The 20,139-nt window shown below is 45.2% G+C and overlaps 1 protein-coding gene across 1 annotated transcript in view; it reads left to right on the top strand.

Annotated features, from left to right (window-relative positions):
- The first annotated feature begins 9,498 nt into the window (after positions 1-9,498).
- PDZD2 (PDZ domain containing 2) overlaps positions 9,499-20,139 on the top strand; it is a 229,588-nt gene continuing 218,947 nt past the window's right edge. The window contains exon 1 of the mRNA XM_058564290.1: positions 9,499-10,329. Within this exon, the coding sequence (XP_058420273.1) occupies positions 9,854-10,329 (476 nt within the window). The 5' untranslated portion in view covers positions 9,499-9,853. The remainder of the gene's footprint in view (positions 10,330-20,139) is intronic.

The following is a 20,139-nucleotide window of genomic DNA, read 5'->3' as shown; positions in this document are numbered from 1 at the left end:
GATTTCAAGTTGAGAACTCTCCTCAATTCTTTTCCCAGGATTTCTTTAGCGTCCTACTTGGCACAGCCTAGTGCTCAGCATCATAGGGGGAATGATCTTGAACAAGCAGTCATCCAACCAGGGTGCTTAAAGCATGGTGGAAATGCTTCAGTGGAACTTGATGGGTGCAAATAATGGCCTTTTTGCTAATCTTGGTAATTCCCCACTTCAGTGGGGTGCCTAGGACCATCTGTTTCACACAGCAGCTATCCCTATAGGCTTGGCCATGTGAAGACTACATTTCTGTGCTAAAACTTTAAATCTATGATGGACCCAACTGTCTACATTTCCCCCCATATAGATATGCCCCAGTGCTTACATTTTCTCTACTACAGAAAACTATAAAGGTTTGGGATTTTTTTTTCATTCCAATTTCCTATTTTCCTGGCAAGAGGCTCTGCCTAATGGACGAGAACCTGCTTCCAATCTGAAGTGAGTTTTTGCCCAGTGACGTCATGGACACCTAGCGCTCTGACCGTCAACTGAATCGTAGGTCCCCTCTCAATCTGTTCCCCCATCTGTGTAGCAGGGATGCTGCCACAGGGCCACGAGGTTCTGGGAAATGCTAGAGCTGTCTGGAATTTCAGCAGCATAAGGCTCCTCAGCAGGGCTTTGGGTCAAGAGTGGTAAGGAGAACATAGACTCCTGTGGCTTTTTCTTTGTGACTTTAGTTCTGTCTTTCCTGGCTGCACCTAGTTCTGTCCCTCCTGTCCTGCCTCTCTCAAGCTCTCACATGCGCTATGCTGGGCAGATCAGAGCGGTGCTGCAGAGTGCCTGCCCTGTGACCACTTTGTGGTCTCCTGTAGTTATGTTAAATCTGCAAGGTGTCCTTGGAATTTGAGGGCAATAGTGAGACCCCCTCCCCACAACTCTGAACTTAGAAATAAAGACAGATTTCTGTGTTGAGAATTAAACTAGTAAATACAACATACACAGTTGAATAGCCAGCCTCAGGAATACTCAAGTTAAGAAATTGTCCATAAAAATGTATATAATCCAAAAGTGGAATCACAGTAATCTGGCGGAAGATGGACTAAAACATGATTGTGCCCATAATTCAGAGAATAGAAATCAACATTTACTGATGTTCCAGTACGCAGTTTAGAGAAAGAGGTATGAATGGAAGGAGGTAGTTTAGTGCAGAGAACAGAAAGAAAACCTCCAGAAGCAGGAAGTTAGCGATGCCTTTTCCGGTGTTGTCTAGTGGAGAGGAGTCTTGGCTAAGTGGACAGTTTCCTTTGCAAAGCCCAGGCTGGAGTGGAGGAGAGAGCTCCTTCGCTGGGGGGCCCTCCTATGCTCACCTGGTTCTTGTTCTTAAGTTTGCCCTCCTCTGCATCCTGCCTGCAGGAAAAGAGGCGTTGATCAGGTTGATGCAAACATACTGCTCATTTCATAATTGTATTTCCAATTGAAAATTAATGAATGAGCTTTCTTGCTGGTAGCTGTATACAATAGTCCCCCGTTATCCGCAGGGTGTACATTCCAAGACCCCCAGTGGATGCCTGAAACCGTTGATAGTACCAAACCCTAAACTGTGACAGTCAATCTGATAACAGAGATGGCTACTAAGTGACTAATGGGTGGGTAGCACATACAGCGTGGATATGCTGGACAAAGGGATGATTCACGTCCCAGGCGGGACAGAGCAGGACTGTGCCAGATTTCATCACACTACTCAGAATGGTATGTAATTTAACTTATGAATTGTTTATTTCTGGAATTTTCCATACAATATTTTCGGACCACAGTTGACCACAGGTAACTGGAAACTGCGGATAAAGGGGGAGTGCTGTATCTATACATGAGAGGCAGATGCTCTTTCAATGTGCTGACAGAATTCATGTTCTGAGCCTGGGAGCCTGAAGACATGGGTGGTGGGAAGTTGACTAAGAGCAGCATTACCTTGTGGCATCTCTCTGGCCTACCAGGGGCCTTCCGCAGCCACATCTTTGAACTATGCACATGCCCCTACACATTGCCTTGGCACAGCAACAGCAGGATCTGAAGAGACAGTGGTCCAGCCTCCTCATTTCCCCAGACCTCTCCTCAAGGTCATCGTGGCAGTGCCCAGAGTAGAATCTCCATTTGATGATTTCCAGCCTAGTTTCTTTCCATTTCTATCTCTTGTCTTGTTTTCTCTCTACTTCATTTCTCTCCCATTCCTTTTAAAGGCCAAGATGGCGCTCGAGTAGCTGTGGGGCCTTTGAGGGAATAGGGACCAGTATATCCCATTCCTTCACTATCTTTCCTTTTTCTTAATTCTGATTTTCCTGCCTGGAAGAGGTCAAATGAGGATTCGCTTTTTTCTCTCCCAAGGACTTTGACTTGCCTTTTCATGAGCATTGTCCGAGGCCTTTCCCACAAGTCCTGGGAAAAGGGGATGCTTCTCAGAGAGGCATACGGGCTGAACCTTTGTGCTCCATGATCTTTTGGTTTCCTCTGAGGATACTCTTTCCGCACCAAGCGCTCCAGCCCTGACTCCTGCAAGCAGTCTGGGAGGGGAGGGAGTGGAGGCGCCTCTCTGCACTATTTAGACCCTTGCCAAATTGGAGAGTCTGTGGGGCCTCAATGGAAAAACAGGATTTCCTATTGTATCCCACCCCCCAGGCAAATTCCTTCCCCCTTCTTAAAACCTTGGTTCTTTCTGCTGCTCCAAAGAGCTCCTATTCAGTAGGATATATTTCTTCTTGTCCTCTGGAGGAGCTGAACTGTGGTTATAAGCACATGAATGTAAAACCACCCCTGGGCCCCCCTCCTCCCTTTGTCTTGGCAGATACTCAAAATCTGATAAAGCAATTTGGCCCATCTCTTCTGCAGTTTAAAACTTCCATGTGTTGTGAATATGCTTCTTAATGAGGCTAGCGACCCCATCCTTGACTTGCTAACTCAGCTCCAAAGTCCAAGAGAATGCTAGAGCTGGAAGGAAAACTTTATAGAAAGACCTCATTTGGCAGATAAGGAAACTGAGGCTCAAAGATGCTATGTGACTTGCCTGCGGACCTACAGCTAGCTAATGGCAGAGTATGTTACTGGCTATTGTAAATATTTGAGTCATTGTTAATTAACGATGAGGTCAGATCCTGTGCAGTTACATGCTAAGAATTTAAATACAGTAAGTAGATTATTTACCCAAAAGTCTAAACACCGGAAGGATCTAAACAGCATGATTGTTCTGAAAGGATTTGCAAAATAACTATCCATTTAAAAACATAACTCCAGTGTAATTGAAGAACTTATTATAATGCATGCTATATGTTAATAGCATGATCTAGAGGGTTGTAGGTGACAGGTTGGTGGCATTATGGCTACTCAATCCATGCAAAATAGACAGGATGGTCAGATTAAAGTGGGCAATCACAGTGAACTCATGGTTGTCTTGCTTCTAACACAGAAGCTCATGAGCTCTGCCCAGCTCCCTAAATTTTAGCTTAATGTATGCTACTTAAGTGTATGCTGCTGGCAACAGTTGAAACAATGGCCTCCAGTGGGTAATCACACCTTTGGCAGCAGGCTTACAACCTCTGTCTGGTAGGTCACCACCCACCCCTTTCTGATAAAGCAGGTTTTCTCAGCACTGTAAGGGTCCAGAATGTGGGCCTCTCAGGCAACTTAGATTGCAGGCTGAATGTCAAGAATGCCTTCCTTAACAAAGCGGTGTTTCTTCCCATCTCGCTTGCCAACTAATCTCATTTGAGACTTTGCTGAGAGTGATGAAGCACCTACTGACATTCTAAAGTTTTCCTACCATCTTCTCTAAGACCACAGCCTTAGTCAACACATCAATGACTTTCCAAGATACAGCAGTTGGCAGTTTGACCAAATATTTTACATCACGTAGCTGGGTCACCTTTCTAGTCTGTAATATCCAAGTCCTTGACATCTGCCTCCCTTCTTCCCTCCCTTGCTTATCCAGTTCCACATTTTAGGTTCTGTTACTTTTATTTGCTCTACTTCTAGGTAACACATTCTGTATTTGTTTGGAGTTTAATTCAGCTAATTGGTTGGATTTGGGAAAACATAAATAACAGTGATTAAACAACATGGGGATTTATTTTTCCTTTCATTTCTGCTCTTAAGGAATGCTGGTGTAAGCCCCACCCAGCAATTTCCACTTTTATCTCATTGGCCAGAACTATGTTGTAGCACTATCCAGACCTCCAAGAGAGGCTGGGTTTTAGTTGAATACATCACCACGTCCAACAAAATAAGGCAGAAAGAGAGAATGGACATCAGGTAGGCAGCCACCAGCTTCTGACACAAGCTCCCTGTTTATTTATCATATGAGGCCCATTGGTGTCAGTGGAGCAGCGATTACCAGGCAGGGTGCTGGGCTGGGTAAATCGGGTATGAGTTCAGAAGGCTGAGATCGTCAGAAGCAGGCAGGCGGCATGCTGATGCAGAAAGGAGCAAGGCTAAGTCCAGTGGGTCTGGGTTCTAATCCTGGCTCTGTGATTTACAGAGTCCTGGCTCCAGTCCTGGTTCTGGTCTTGGTGAGACAGTGGACCAACTAATTAGCCTCTCTGATTCTGTTGTTTATCTGAGCCTTTAAGAGGATACTTAATGATATCTCCCTACAGTATTGTTGGGGCAATTAAATAAGGCAATCCATGGAAAGTGCTCATTTAGATCAGTGTCTTAACACATGGTTATGCTCAGGAAACGTTAGCCATTAGCCAGCGTTGGTAAAATGGCGTCAGATGCCCTTGTTTTATAAGGTGGTTGTGAGGATGGAAGGAGAGAATGAGACAATGGGGAAGCATGCGGCTCAATGGGGGCATTTCCTCCTTATGTCCTCTTTTGTAGCCACACCCATTGGCAGCCAAGCAGGCTGTCACCTCAGGGTCTTTGCATTTGCTGTCTCCTCTGCCAAGAACAGCCTTCCCACAGATATTCTGTCTCTTCAGTCTCTCCTCAGAGGGGCCTTTCCTAATCCCCTCGTACCTCTATCACTCACTATCCTCTGACACTACCGTAATTCTCTTCATTGTACTAATCACCACCTGACATTATAGTATTTTATGTTTACTGATTCACGATCATCAGAACACAGGCTTCATAAGGCTTTGTAGGAACATAGTCTGTTTTGTTCAGGGCCCAGCACAGGATGGGCACCCAATGAACATCTGTTGAATGAATGAACAGTAGATATTTAATCAATATTAATTTCCTTTTAATATGTGAGTGTTTTCTAAAAGTCAAAAGAGGAATCCAGTCCAGAAGGTAGGAAGATTAGATAAAGACTGAGGAAGTTGGAACTTAGTGGAGGAGGATGTTTAGAAACTAGGACAGTTGCAAGAGGGAGTTAGTACAAGAAAGCCCAGTGTGAATCAGATTGTGAGGCAAGGTCTGGATAAACCAGAAGACCCTGCTATATCCCCTGCCAGGTTCAGGATTTAGCCTCTGGATTTCAAGTGACTCGGGGCCTGTGACTTTGGCCAGATGGTTGGTTTCACTTAGTTCAGTGTTTCTCAATCTTTTTTATTATTGTTCCCCTACCCCTACCCTGGAGAAAAATTTAACTTAAATTCTTTCTTTTTTTTTTTGTGAGGAAGATCAGCCCTGAGCTAACATCCGTGCCCATCTTCCTCTACTTTATATGGGATGCCACCACAGCATGGCTTGACAAGTGGTGCGTCAGTGGGTGCCTGGGATCCAAACCTGCGAACCCCGGGCCACGGAAGCAGAGCGCATGCGCACGTAACTGCCATGCCCCTAACTTAAATTCTTTCTAACACAAGAAATTAAATAATAAGGAATAAGATTTTGTTGGATAGGATTGCAGGGGAGGGGCACTAACTATTATAATATCTAAGATTTTTTTGCTCCCTCCACCCCTGAGTCAATTTCACCCCATGCTAGAATGCATGATTTACCTGAAAGGGGATCCAAGAGAGTTGATAGATTCTAACACCGTATCAATAAATTACCTCAGGAACAGAAGCATTTATTTTGAATGCTAAGGCTGTCAGCTTCAAGCTACTCAAAATTAATTTAAATTATCACAGCTGTTCGCTTGAGATGGGACTCTAATTGGAGAATTATATATGATAGACAAAAATCAACCGGACTGTGTAGTGGACCTCCATGTCCACAGATGCTGCACACTGTCGAAATGGACTAATCTTCAGGAATGGAAGCTTTTAGACCTTTGCGCAGATCAGCCATCCAGGGATGTTGGTATTTGTAACTGTTTGCAGATTTCTGTTCTTCTCTATTTTCTCTGGGTCAATATTTTGTTCACTGGAATGTTTCACTGGACGTTGTGGAAGAACCACACTTTTCATAGTATTGCAAAATCATGCATCTTTTCTTATGCCCGGAGGCATCTCAAATCATTACAGTGGGTGGGAATGCCTCTACTTCCCTGTTTATAGAAAATCCCAGGAGTTGATAGAATAGGGAAGTGGAAGGATTACTGGAAAATTCCAAATTATAGGTATGGAATGGAAAGGTTACATAGCCCGTGAACACCCAAATAAGACTAAAGTGTCTGTACACTTGACGTAGTTTTTCTTTTTCTGAAAACTCCTTCCCTGCCTTCACCAGATTCAGGGTCAGAGGGTGGGCTCCCAGAAGCCATGTTGATATCTTGTGACCCCGCCCCCTTGGCCATAACTGATTGGACTATAGATGGACAACTGCTCCAAGCTGAGCCAACCAGCTTTGCTCACCTCCAGCATATTAATTAACAACTTTTGAGTAGCAAAGAGCAGAAAACAACTCAAGGTAAAGTTTATTTTAGTTTAAAGTTTTTTTTTTAGTTTTGTTTTGCTTTACCTTTTTTTTAAGTTTTTAAGTTTAAATTTTTTAAACATAATTTGTTGAAAGGATTGATAGGGTCTTTCAGATTGAGGGGGAGGCCATCAATGCAGCCCCCTCCAGGATGACTGAAACTAAGACAGGGAATGCTGTGGGGAAACCAGAGCATTCTCTCTCCCATCTTTCACCTCTGCCTTCTACTGATCAACTATTTCTTGGCAGGATGGCTTTCTTTGCTACTCAGTTCACACAGCAGGTAGAATATTGCCACCCAGAGCCCCTAGTTCAAAAGTTATAGTTCCTGGGGCTGGCCTGGTGGCATAATGGTTAAGTTCGAGCTCTCTGCCCGGGGTTCACAGGTTTGGATCCCGGCGTGGACCTACACACTGCTCATCAAGCCATGTTATGGTGGCATCCCACATACAAAATAGAGGAAGATTGGCACAGATGTTAGCTCAAGGCGGATCTTCCTCACTAAAAAAATTTTTAAAAGTTATAGTTCCTGCTGCACTCTAGAGACTAAGACCCTTTCTCTCTAGGTCCTGGTGCTCAGTTCTCAGGCAAGAACTCTATTCCAGCTCACATGAGATGCCCAGCTCTGGACCCGTCAGCAGGAGTTAGGGGCTTATGTGAATGTGGTCTTCAAGAATGTGCTGTTGTCAGTGCTGTTAAGAGGGTTGTCATAGACTTATTACACACTAGTTTCCATTTAATTATGCATCGCCCCACCAGACTATGAATTCCTTCAGGACAAGGAATTTGCCTTGTTGACAGCATATTTCCAGTGCCAAGTTCAAGGCCTGGTTCTTAACTGATATTCAATAAATATGTATCGAATGAATACAAGTTAACATCAGGAAAAAAAATTCTCTATTAGTCTTAAGTTTGGTTTTCTTCAATCAGACTTATTTAAAGAGCATCTTGCCCAAGATATTTACTCTGTTTTCATATGTATGGAACCATCTAAACTGTAACTAATGCCTCGAATCACAGATCATCAAAATTTTAGTTTAAAGGATCTTTAAAAAATTGTTTTAAGTTATGGAGAGTCTACAAGGTGACAGGCACTGTGCTGGGGTGGGGCGTATATTGATGAATAAGACACTGCCACTGTCTTTAAGTATCTCTCCATTGAGTATGAGAGACCTTAGAGATAATTTAGCTTAACTTTCTCATTTTATAGATGAGGAAATGGAGACTCATAAAGGTTGTTAGGCCTGATGGAAAATGTTTTGATTTATTCATAAGATTTTAATATGTCTGTGTGGAATTACTTTTCAGTGAGAAGTGTTACTTATATTGGCCAAAGAAGACATTCAATTTTTGTACATATATGGATTATCTTTTCTTTGATCTTGCATTTATTTTTAATAGGCATGTGATTATGTAGATGATATTTGCTAAGCTTTTGACTTATTTGGAACCAATTAATGGCTGGCACTCAAGTTCTTTGGAAACTCAAAACTTACTATATTGGAAATTTCTTTATGGTTACTGAGTAGTAAGGTCATTTATTATTGACATGGCTTCTGACGCTTCTCCCATTTGTTATGATTCCTTGTTAAATCACTTCCTGAGAAAGCTAGAGAATGTTTTCCATCTTAGATGGCACAGTTTATATTGACTTTCTCTGGGTGAAAGTGAAGTTCGGAGAAGAGAGTGAAAGGGGTCATTTTTCTGCGTTTACAGAGGATGGAGGTGAAAATTTTCTTTGGTGGAGAAGGAGAATTGGCAATGGAATTCAATGAACCTTTCTTTCACTGGGGGGACTTATTATGTGCCAGGCACTGTGCAGAATTCAGTGAGGGCAAGACTGCTGCCAGTCCTCGCAGGGGAGACACACCTGCTGCAGCTGGCCATACAGGCTGGTAAATGCATCGCTGCTGTAAGCAGTGTGTTCAAGGGCAAGCCAAGGAGGGGCCAAGTCTTCTCACCCAGAAGCTTGGAGAAGATGGCTTTTGGGTTGGCCTGAGAGCAGGTCAGTTTCAACAGTTTACCAAAGGAAAAGAAGAGAGGAGGCTAAAAGCTGTAGGATGCAAAGGGACATGATTCCCTCTGAATCTGCATGATAAAGATGGAACCAATGGCTAAGCTTAGGACTAGTGTTGTCTTAGGGTGGTGTCTTTGGTGTTGATTGGCTCTCCCTCCTCTTGGTAACATTGTCAGAACATAGTTCTGGAATGGAGAGACCTCCTGCCTATGCAGTTGGGCTCATTAAGGTAAATGGATGTAGATTTTAACTTCCTAGGAATCTAAGCTCTTACACATGTCCACAACCCCTCTACAATCTTCCAAGGAGTCTTGTCACACAGCCTCCTAGTTGGATGTGAGTTTGATGGGTGTTGTCCTGGCAAAAGTCATCTCATTTCCCTGCTGATAAGGAAACTTACTGGAGAAGTCAGCGTTCCAGAGATCTCTTGTCTGAGGGAAGGGTGTTTGTGTGTTTGTGTGTGTATGTATGTGCATCGTGTATCTGTGTGTCTGTATCTGTGTGTGTGTGTCTGTCTGTCTGTCTGTCTGTGTGTCTGTGTGTACACGGTGGAGGGAGCTAAGCTGGGGAATGGGGAGAGACATTAGGTTTCTGGCTCAAAAAGCAAACCTGGCCCTTCTATAATACAGGAGGAGGCCATATGTCCTGTGTCAGAAGGCTCACTGTTGTGACTGGAATTTTTTGTTTTTTCCTCTTCCAGGTGTGAATGAGTCTGGGGGAGGTCACCCTGTCACTGCTGAAGGAATGCCTCATTTCCAGGTCATTTGCATGGGCCCTGCTGTGAAATGAACCAAGCAAGGACTTGTCGGACACTTCCTTCCTTGCCTTGTTGAACACTCCCAGCACAGCGATTGTTCCACTGTTGTTCTAATTGTGTCCTGTCCTCCTCTTGCCAAGGCAAACAGCCCAGTCTCGAGTAGGCGTCCCTTAGGCTCGTCTGCCAGCCTGAACATGAACACAGGTAAAGCTGATGACAGCCAGGGTTCCCAAGGGACGTGGGGCCCCTTGGGGTCTGGCCCCCAGGAGCAGGTCGTCTCATGATGTTGGTGTCCGGGAGTAAGCACCATGCCCATCACCCAGGACAATGCCGTGCTGCACCTGCCCCTCCTCTACCAGTGGCTGCAGAACAGCCTGCGGGAGGGTGGGGATGGGCCGGAGCAGCGGCTCTGCCAGGCGGCCATCCAGAAGCTGCAGGAATATATCCAGCTGAACTTCGCTGTGGATGAGAGTGCAGTCCCACCTGACCACAGCCCCCCGGGGATGGAGATCTGTACTGTGTACCTCACCAAGGAGCTGGGGGACACAGAGACCGTGGGCCTCAGTTTTGGTAACATCCCTGTTTTTGGGGACTATGGTGAAAAGCGCAGAGGGGGCAAGAAGAGAAAAACTCACCAGGGCCCTGTGCTGGACGTGGGCTGCATCTGGGTGACGGAGCTGAGGAAGAACAGCCCAGCAGGGAAGAGTGGGAAGGTCCGACTGCGGGATGAGATCCTCTCCCTAAACGGGCAGCTGATGGTCGGAGTTGATGTCAGTGGGGCCAGGTGAGTGGGGGAGCTCCAGCTGGCGCAGGGGCTGGAATGTGGGACCTCTGTGGTTCACTTATGTCTGATGCTCAGATCTGCAGCTGCAGAGGGTTATGAGTCCTACTGTGGTAAGGAGCCAATGGCGTTTATCCTACAAAGGGGAATATACACTCTCTAAGTTGACGTTTCGTGATATTTATGTTTTTATTTTTTGCTTCATTCTCTCTTAGAGGACTCCGACTCAGAGTATTTCCTTTTCCCCTGAAACTTGTGTTAGAAAGAAAAGAAATAGTACATGACACATGAGTATGAGAAATGTCACATTGAGTTAGATCCTCTTGTCCATTCAACCCAGCATCTCACCTCCAATCGGAGCACCAAAGGTTGGGTCCTGGATGTGTTTCCCATATTACCTAGTCACAGACTCACAGTCCAGAAGCCCCTTGAGATGCTTAGAAATGTCTTTGGACCACTGGCCCCCCCCATAGTTTCCCCATCTTGAGAGATCCACTTGATCTCACCTGAATGAGTGTATTTCTGTTTTCTACCTATGTGGCCACCCACCACGGCAGTAAGGTATGATTGGACTGTTTTGTTGTTTCCCAGGTGAATTGGGGTCCCCAAGACCACCCTCAGCTTCCATAATTCACTAGAAGGACTTACAGAACTCAGAAAAGCTATTATACTCAGGGTTACAGTTTATTGCAATGAAAGAATATAGATTAAAATCAGCAGAGGTAAAGGGAGCATAGAGTAAAGTCCAGGAGAGACCAGGTGCAGGCTTCCAGTTGTCTGCTCCCATCAGAGTTGTACAGACAGTGCTCAGTCCTCCCAGCAATGATGCGTGACAACATGTATGGAGTATTGTCAACCAGGGAAGCTCATCTGAGCCTTGGTGTCCAGGATTTTTATTGGGAGTCAGTCACCTAGGCATGGATGCCTGTGGAGCTGACCTGAGTTATTCACTCTCCACCCTTCCAGAGGTCAAGCTAATACCATATGGCCCAACGCCCCTACCATAAATCACATTATTTGCATAAACTATCTGGTGTGGCCCAAGGCCCCAGGTATACAAAGACCCTCTTGTCAGGCAGGATATGCCAAGGGCTTAGAGGTTACCTCCCAAGAGTCAGTCAAGGGACCAATCCTTTTTGGAATGTGTAGGGATTGAATACCCCAAATCTGCCAAGTTAACCCTTTACTGCACACCAAGGTTTTAGTGATGGGTATATATGAAAGAGACAAGAAAAGAGAAGTTGGAAGATATTCTGAGAGGCATAACTTTTGTCAAGCCTTCAGGGTCTTCTGTGAGAAGGGCTCCTATGTCGCAGAAGGAGAGAATTATGGAGAGAAGGCCACCTTGAGAATCTTGGTGATCTTTCAATGAGGGAGACATCTAACCCAAGGAGACACTGAAGGGAAGAAGTCAGAGCAGAAATACTTTGACTTTAACCTTCTTCTTTTCAGTCTCCTACCAGAGTTTTCCATTGGCAGAAACCAGCCAGAAGCTAGTGGTGAGGGAGCACACTGATATTGTCCATACATGTCAGCCTCCTGGGGCACACGGTAGGGTGGAGAATGGTGGAGAGTGGACGTGGAGGGTCAACAAGAAGTCATCAGGCACATACAATGTGGCCCAAGTTTAAATAAGGCAAAACATGGAAAGGACAGCACAGAGCTGGCTGGCAAGTGTGAGTACTTACTGAGTAGACACGCTCACCAGTATTTCCTTTGGGTTTCCTCTTTAACTGAAGAAATTCTCTTGGCTAATGGCTGGGTGCCTGACTGGCAGTTTTTGGGAGAAGCTGCTCATTTTCAAAGAGGGGTGTTGAAGAGAAATGATTTTGTTCGGGATTAGAGATTATTCTTAGAAAAGGAGCAGTGCTGACAACCACAGTAGTCAAGATGCTGTAAGGAGTTGAGAAAGTGATTCCAGTCCCTAGTGGCTGGGTTCTTAGGGTTGCTAGTGGGGATCGCTGTGGAGCTTGAGGCAGCCCTCTCAAAGCTGTCCCTGGGAGTCCTCACCACTTGCAGTTGCCTGATTTGGATGGAGAGGAAAAGGGGGAGCAGGGAGGGGACATCCAGCAGGAGAGCACAGTGGTCAGGAGTTCCAGCTCTGGAGCCAGACAACTGGCACTGCCTCCTCAGGTCCCCCCACTTAACAGTTGGTCGACCTTGGGAAAATTATCCCTCTTAGCCTCTGATTCCCCATCTGTGAAATGGGAATGATAACATCATTGATACCAATGACTAATGGTGAAATAGTGCACATAAAGGGCTTAGCCCTATGTCTGCTCAATAACCATTAGCATCATAATTACGATTATACATGGAAGGTGTTTTGGAAGACAGGGAATTTCATATCCAAGAGGTTGCTGTATCTTTAGGACTTTGGAGAAGTTCTTCCCATACTGGATAAATTTTCTCTTCTCTGTTCAGGAAGTTCTTCCCTTTTCCTGCTTAAGGCTATGGAGTCTTTAGGAGGCAAGGTTTTCTGTCCTAGGCTCTGCAAGCATATCTGACCTTGAAATGAGATGGCTTTCTAGCTACCAGGGGAGGATTCCTTGGTGATTTTAATTTACTTGTTGGAGGGAGTGATAGGATGATGCTCATTTTTGCAAAGAAAGAAGATACAGAATAGAAAGGTGATGGGCCCAGGGTCATGAGTGAAGGGGGAACACAGAACTAGACTCTAATGGAAGCTCTGAGGAAGGGGCAAGTATGATGTAATGGAGGAAGCAGTGGACTGAGTCTGGGACTCCAGGTTCTGTCCACAGGTCTTCCAGCACCAGCTTTGAGACCTTGCGTAATTGTGTAGGGATGGTAGAGTAGGGGTGGGAGGGAGGTTGGCTGCTGCTGCTTATGCTAACATGTTAGGGCTGAATCTATGAAGCATTTCATTTGGTCTACCTGAGCTGGTATTGTTGTTCTAGAAACCCACAGAGGTGAAGCGGTGTTCCTGTGATGCCTGACCAGTGATAACTGACATTGCTGAGGCTCAGTCTCTCTCTTCTGGCTCCCAGCTGGGTGCCCACTCCAGAGCACCACCCCGCCTCTGTGTCGTCAGGAAGAGATATTTGGATGGGTGTGGCCAGTTGGCACCTAGGCTGAAATAGCTGAAGCTGGGGAGCTTGGGGAATGGAAACAGGAGAAAAGGTCAAGGAACAGGCCTGTGGGATCACTAATTGTTTTACCTGGGTGTTCTGATATGTACCCAGGATTTGTTTTAATCAAGTATGGTAAGACATGCAGACATGGAAATGACTATTGTGAAGGAAGAAGTTTATACTCACAGATCCCTAGAAACAGGAGGCACAGCACACCATGCAGGGCCACGTGGGGAAGCACCAGTGTTGGTCAGGAAGCAGAGGAAGAAGAGAGGAGAGCATGGCCCAAAGCCTTTATTGGGGTTTTCGAGGGAAAGAATGGGCGTGGCATGGGAGCTACACTACCTAATCTAGGATTGGCTAGTCTGAATAATTTTGGCAAGCTCTGAGCTATAGGGGTGATCTCTAGTTGTCTAGTACCTGCCCTGGGTTGATTTAGACAGGGGGAATATTGGCTTGGTATGTGAGAGTTTGATAAAAGAGATAGTTGGGGGTGTGGGGCTCTGGATTAGTTGGTTTGTATATCAAAGGCACATTCTCAGGGGAGTCATTGGCTACTAGGAATTAGCTAGCCCTGGGAGGGGCAATCTCTCCAAGATTAAGATCCCAAATGCCAGAGTATCAAGAATGCAGAAAGTAAGAAAATATAGTTAATGCTTTGGGCTTCTGGAAATTTTCCACATATAACTTTGGAAATTTTCCAAACATAACTTTTTTTTTACCAGTGAACAGTCATGACTCTGAAATTCCCTTCTCTGATGGTGCAATCATGTGTGTATGCAGGACAATGAAGGGCCAGGTAAGGGAAGGTCTACCCGGAAGCCACTGAGATGCAGGGGTGGGATAAGGGGAAGGCCAAGACCCACTGCTTGGTCTTTAAGAGAGCATGAAAGTGAATCAAGTAATGAGACAAGGACCCCTGGAGTCCTGGGCTCCTATTGCTCATAACAACTAAGAAGTTAATAAGACAGAAGAGAAGGAGACTAGCTCAATTTTTCAAGATTCACTCCCTAGTTCTCTGGAATAGTGATAAGTAATACTGTTTATTGAGCGGTTGCTACCATAGTGGCCACTCTGCCATCCACTATTTCACTGAATACCTACCACAGCTCCATAAAGGACAGCTTTAGATGAGAAACCTTGGCCACAGAGAGGCCATGTAACTTGACCAAAGTCACCTAAGTAAGAGGCAGAATGAGATTTGAACTTGGGCCTCTCTGCCACCACAGCCTGTGCTCCTAACTCCTGTGCTGTACTACCTCAGATCTGCCCCACAGCTATACTTTTTGGTCTTTGTCACATGGTCTGATGCTTAATTTCATGGATAGCTTACAGCTTCACAAAATACCTCCTCAGCCTAACCGTAGACACCAGAGAAGAAAATGACTAGAACAAACTAGAAGGCTCCCACCTACCCAAGCTGACAAGGAAAACAGAAGCCCCCCACCTCATCTTACAAAAGGAAACCCAATTTTAATTTAGAATTCCTTTGGCAAACCTACATCTAGCCAGAGCTTTAGGACTAGAAGCACTTTAAGATTAGATATTAAGGAGTTTAAAGTGTTTTGAGGGCCAGCGCCATGGCTTAGCGGTTAAGTGCGCGCACTCCACTGCTGGTGGCCCGGGTTCGGATCCCGGGCGCGCACCGAAGCACCGCTTCTCCGGCCATGCTGAGGCCGCATCCCACATACAGCAACTAGAAGGATGTGCAGCTATGACATACAACTATCTACTGGGGCTTTGGGGGAAAAAATAGATAAATAAATAAAGTGTTTTGAATGTTCTCAAGATGTTCCTTTTCAGTCTTGGTCACTGACCAACGGTTTCCTTCAACACTAAATTTTTCCACATACCTATGTAAGTCTGTCCTAAAAAGTGGTGAGTAGGAATTAGGATTCTGTAGAGACCCCAGTGTACCCCTCTGCCCCCTCAGCGAACAAGCCCCTTGATGATCATGTATCCACCCTTACTTGTAAGCAGCAGATTTCAGGTGTCAACACACTCACTTCCCCCTAGCCCGCCAACACAAGAAGTCATCCATACTCTCACTTGGAATTATAATGTGATGCATTCTTTTGGGCGATCCATTCTGCTCCATCTCTTGAGTTTGATTTTGAATTCAGAACTAACTTAGATGATGTTATGGATTGAATTTTGTTCCCCACCCAAATTTATATGTTGAAACCCTAGTCCCCCAATACCTCAGAATGTGGCCTTTTTTGGAAACAGGGCCATTGCAGATATAGTTAGTTAAGATGAGGTCAGATGGGAGTAAGGTGGGCCCCTAATCCAATATGACTAGTGTCCTTATAAAAAGGGCAAATTTGGACACAGACATGCACACAGGGAGAATGCCATGTGAAGACTAGGGTTATGCTACCACAAGCCAAGGAACGACCAGAAGCTGGAAAAGACCTGGAGTAGATCCTTCCCTAGTACCTCAGAAGGAGCATGGCTCTGTCAACACCTTGATCTCAGTCTTAGCCTCCAGAACTATAAGACAAATTTCTGTTGCTTAAGCCACTTGGTATGCGGTACTTTATTACAGCAGCCCTAGCAAACTAATACACGTGATATATCGACCCTGTCACCTGTGGCAAGTCAATTATTCAGACAGTTTCCTTCCTGACAAGAGTTACTCTGGAAACTTCAGAGCGCTGTGGATGTTTTTGGAAGGGGACATTCTGAAAATTGCGTGTGTGTTAAGTGTGGAAGGAACAGGTGCAAAATGTGGAAGATGAGGTCATGGTTTGCTTATTTAAAAATTAGCTCAGGTTCACTTTGGAAAGTTCATCCCTGAGAACAGAGCAGAGAATTCAGAGCCATGGGTTTGACACCCTTCTGCACCCCAGAACCAGTTCTGAGGCTAAACCTGTGACTGTCCCAAAATTACAGCCATTCTGCTTTCTCATTGGCCGATACTCCTGAAGTCTGCAGGCCTCCCAGCAGCTCTGGAAACCCCTTATTCTTTTGAGTGGTAACAGCATCATCAGCATGGAGAGAACTTTCTGAGATGGGGAGGGATATCAGTTATGTTTGATGTCACATGCCCCATCTTGCAGGCACAGTTGCTAACACACGGAGGAAAGTTTTTGTTTGCGAGCTCTATCATACCCACTCTGGGAAAGATGGGATTTTCTGGAATGTTCTATTTACTTCTGTTTGGTGCAGGGAGAACTGGGAAGGTTTTTTAGATTAGTTCCTACAAGGAATACTTTGTAACCCCAGTTCCTTCCTCCCTCAGCTAGCTTTCTATAAGTAAACCAGATCTGTTCCCTGAGGACAGATTGTTCTAAATTGGTAACAAAATGTGGAATTAATTAAAACACAACCCACACACCAAAATAAAAACAAGTAGCCTTTTCTGAAAAGTAAAAGGGCCCATGTTTCACTTAAAATGTATTTTTCAGGATGTGAACCTTGACTGGACTTTTTTGTGCATTAATAAACGTGAGCAGAGCATAGTGCAAAGAACATGGGCCTCAGAGGGATGGATCTGGCTTACAGATCTGCTTATTGGCCATGTGACTGTGGGCAAGTTACGTCAGCCACAGGAGGTTGATGCTATTTCCCAGTAGGGACATTTAGTGGATAAGATAAGATAATTTATTTAATGTACTGAGTAGACATTTGGCACATGGTAGATGTTCAATCAGAGGTAGCTTTTAACACTCTTCCTGGTCGGCCTCAGGTTACCTGAACGCAGGGCACAGCATGCAACTGACAAAAGGCCTTTGAGTTTGAGGGACAGAGAAGAGCCTCAAACTCTGGTAATTCACTCAGCAGGAAAGAGAATAACTTTCACCCCAGAAACCGGGGTGCTATTCAGATAGTGAGCAACCAGTATGGCATGAGTACCAGCCAATTGGAAAGGATCCTGGTGGATGCAGGAACAAGGTCCTGGAGCCCACAGGGCCAGACTGCACCTTTGATTTACTAGAGTGTGAGAAGTCTATGTGGTCCCAGAAGAGGGCCAGAGTACTGAGCGGGCAGGAGGGCCCAGGGGGCCCAGGGCGATTGGCCAGCTAGTACGGGAGCATTACATTACATACTGGACAGATTAGCTGAATATCAGGCCTGGCCAGAAGTAACCTTCAGCACAGTACCCATTGCCTTTAAATTGTGTGTAAAATTAAATTTAGGATTGTTACAAGCTCAGACGCTGGTTACCCATAGCAACCTTGACTTTCTCTCTAGGTTTCAGCAGATTTTAAACAGAGTGTCAAGAGGCTGCTAGAAGGTGTCACTGGGAGAAATGACTGCAGGTAGTGATGTAGGAAATCGCAGAGAGGAAGAATTGCCAATTATAGCTTTATAATATAGTCTCTGGGGCCATTTAGCATGAGGGTTCTGCCTACCTGAATATGCCCAAAGGCACCGGCGCTCTATTCAGGACTGTATATATAGTAAGAGGTGGTCATCATGATGACCTAGAGACATTCAGGAAAGGTTAAATTATATTCAACTTGCCATTTAAGAAGCCAGAGAAGCGTGTAATACACTTTAGAAAGATTTCCATTACAGAAAGTTAAAAGGAAAACAAGTTTCAGCATTTAAAATTCAATTATCTGGAAAACTCGTCACGTGGAACAGCCCATTCCCCAAGGATGCCATGTAAATGAAGCGTTACAGGACCTTACATTTGTGCCCACTTCATTCCTCTAAGCCTGCTTTCTCCACATGCTATTTCATTTCATGACTTGGTTTCTGGAAGATATCCGAGAGTTCATCCAAGTCCTATTTCCTCATTGTACCAAGAAGGAAACTGAGGCTCTGGGAGGTGGTTTCCTGGGGTCAAGTATCTTCTTAAGAGAAGAGCAAGGACTAGAATTTAGGACCTCTGACTCAAATTCTAGAAATTTTCCTTCAACGCTACAGATAGAAACCAATGAAATTAGGATTTTTTTTTACAGTTTATTATTGACGGTAGAAACAAATAGAGAATCAAGGTTTTCTACATATTCTGTACCTATTTTTCTATATCCATTCTCTAGATGGATGGTAATTACATCTAGAACCTTCCTTCTCAACAAGAGTTTATCTTAGAGCAGCTGAAAGTATAACTGATGGCCGTTGGAATGGACAGTGGGAGCTTGCTTTCCCTCAGCTCTTCAGAGCACTTTCTGGGCTAGGCTGTGGAGGATCTTCCTCCGTCACCTGCCATCTTGTGGCTGAAGTGGAGCACAGTGAGAGAAAGTGCTGGGAATTTTAGTCAAGTTTGTTATTCATTAGGCTGTGTGGGTTTCTCAGCTGTGCTGTTAGGATGATGTTTTCAGCCTACAGAGCTCTCTCTAGAATGGCAACATCTGAGCCATCCCTGAGCAGAAAGTGACTCAGGTGCCATCCTCCTCTTCTGGATGCCTAGTGTCCTCATGCTGCTCCTGGGAGGTGCCCCATCCGGTCCCCCATGGCATCCTGTCCTAACGCTTACAGCCCTGGCCCTCAGGTGCCCCACAAGGCGATGAGCAGCTGATCTCATAAACCCACCACGCTAAGCTCTTTGTGATGGATGGTGGAGGGAAGTGGTCCTTGCCCAGTCCAACTCCAGCCTCCTGATATCAGAAAGCCTTAAGGAAAGAGTGAATAGCAGGACAATGTCAAACATTACGCCGACCAATGGGGTCGGTTCTTTTAGAAAACTGGCAACTTTGGCACGTCTTCAATCACAGTGCACAGGTAATGTCCAGAGCTACGTACAGAGCGGCTTTTCAGGGTCTGCTTGTTCTTATGAGGGGAGACATTACATAAAAGGAGGCACTTTCCGTGATTTAAAGGGGTTGAGGTTGCAGAGCTCCATCCAGTGATGCTCTTTCATTTCACCCCAGTGACCTGCTTCTCCTCTGGTCCCCCCATCAGAGCCACGGCTGGGTGACTGACTGAAGCTGTGGGAGATGGAAAACCCAAATCTCCCACTTAAGAGACTTGCTTTGAAATGTTTGGTATTACTCTCGGGAATTGTTGTAACTATACACCACAAAGAGAAAAAAGATAAAAGCATCTTAGTGTGATTATATTGTTACCAGCCTGACTTCATGCCTTTCTCCCCTCAATGGGCACTCCCCGGCCATTTTCAGCCATTCCTTGACTTCTACTTCATTTTATTTATTTATTTTCTGAGGAAGATCAGCCCTGAGCTAACATCCATGCTAATCCTCCTCTTTTTGCTGAGGAAGACCGGCTCTGAGCTAACATCTATTGCCAATCCTCCTCCTTTATTTTTTTTTCCCCAAAGCCCCAGTAGATAGTTGTATGTCATAGTTGCACATCCTTCTAGTTGCTGTATGTGGAACGTGGCCTCAGCATGGCCGGAGAAGCAGTGCGTCGGTGCGCGCCCGGCATCCGAACTCGGGCCTCCAGGAGCAGAGTGCGTGCACTTAACCGCTAAGCCATGGGGCCGGCCCGACTTCTACTTCATTTTAGATGTCCAGACATTAAATAAGTGATAAGCATTTTTATCCTCTCATTTTGAGCACCAGGTGCCCTCAAATGACTCTCTCAAGTTTTTCTTTTCCAAAAGGTCATTGAGTTCCAAGCTTTGGCACCTGTTTCGGCCGTTGTCCCTCTCTCAGTCTTCTGAAGCGGAGGCAGGTAACTGCATGGCCTGGCTCAGATGTTCATAATTAACCTGTTTGCCAAGCACAGAGGTTAAAAGATTTGAATTCCTGTCTTTAGGTGTTCGACTATGGGTTGCTGCCTCCTCCTGGAGGGGATAAAATCGAAT

The sequence above is a fragment of the Diceros bicornis genome, chromosome 20 (assembly GCF_020826845.1).
Source record: "Diceros bicornis minor isolate mBicDic1 chromosome 20, mDicBic1.mat.cur, whole genome shotgun sequence".
Classification (NCBI taxonomy): domain Eukaryota; kingdom Metazoa; phylum Chordata; class Mammalia; order Perissodactyla; family Rhinocerotidae; genus Diceros; species Diceros bicornis.
The sequence above is the reverse complement of the archived record's forward strand: the minus strand, read 5'-3'. Positions and strand labels throughout refer to the sequence as shown.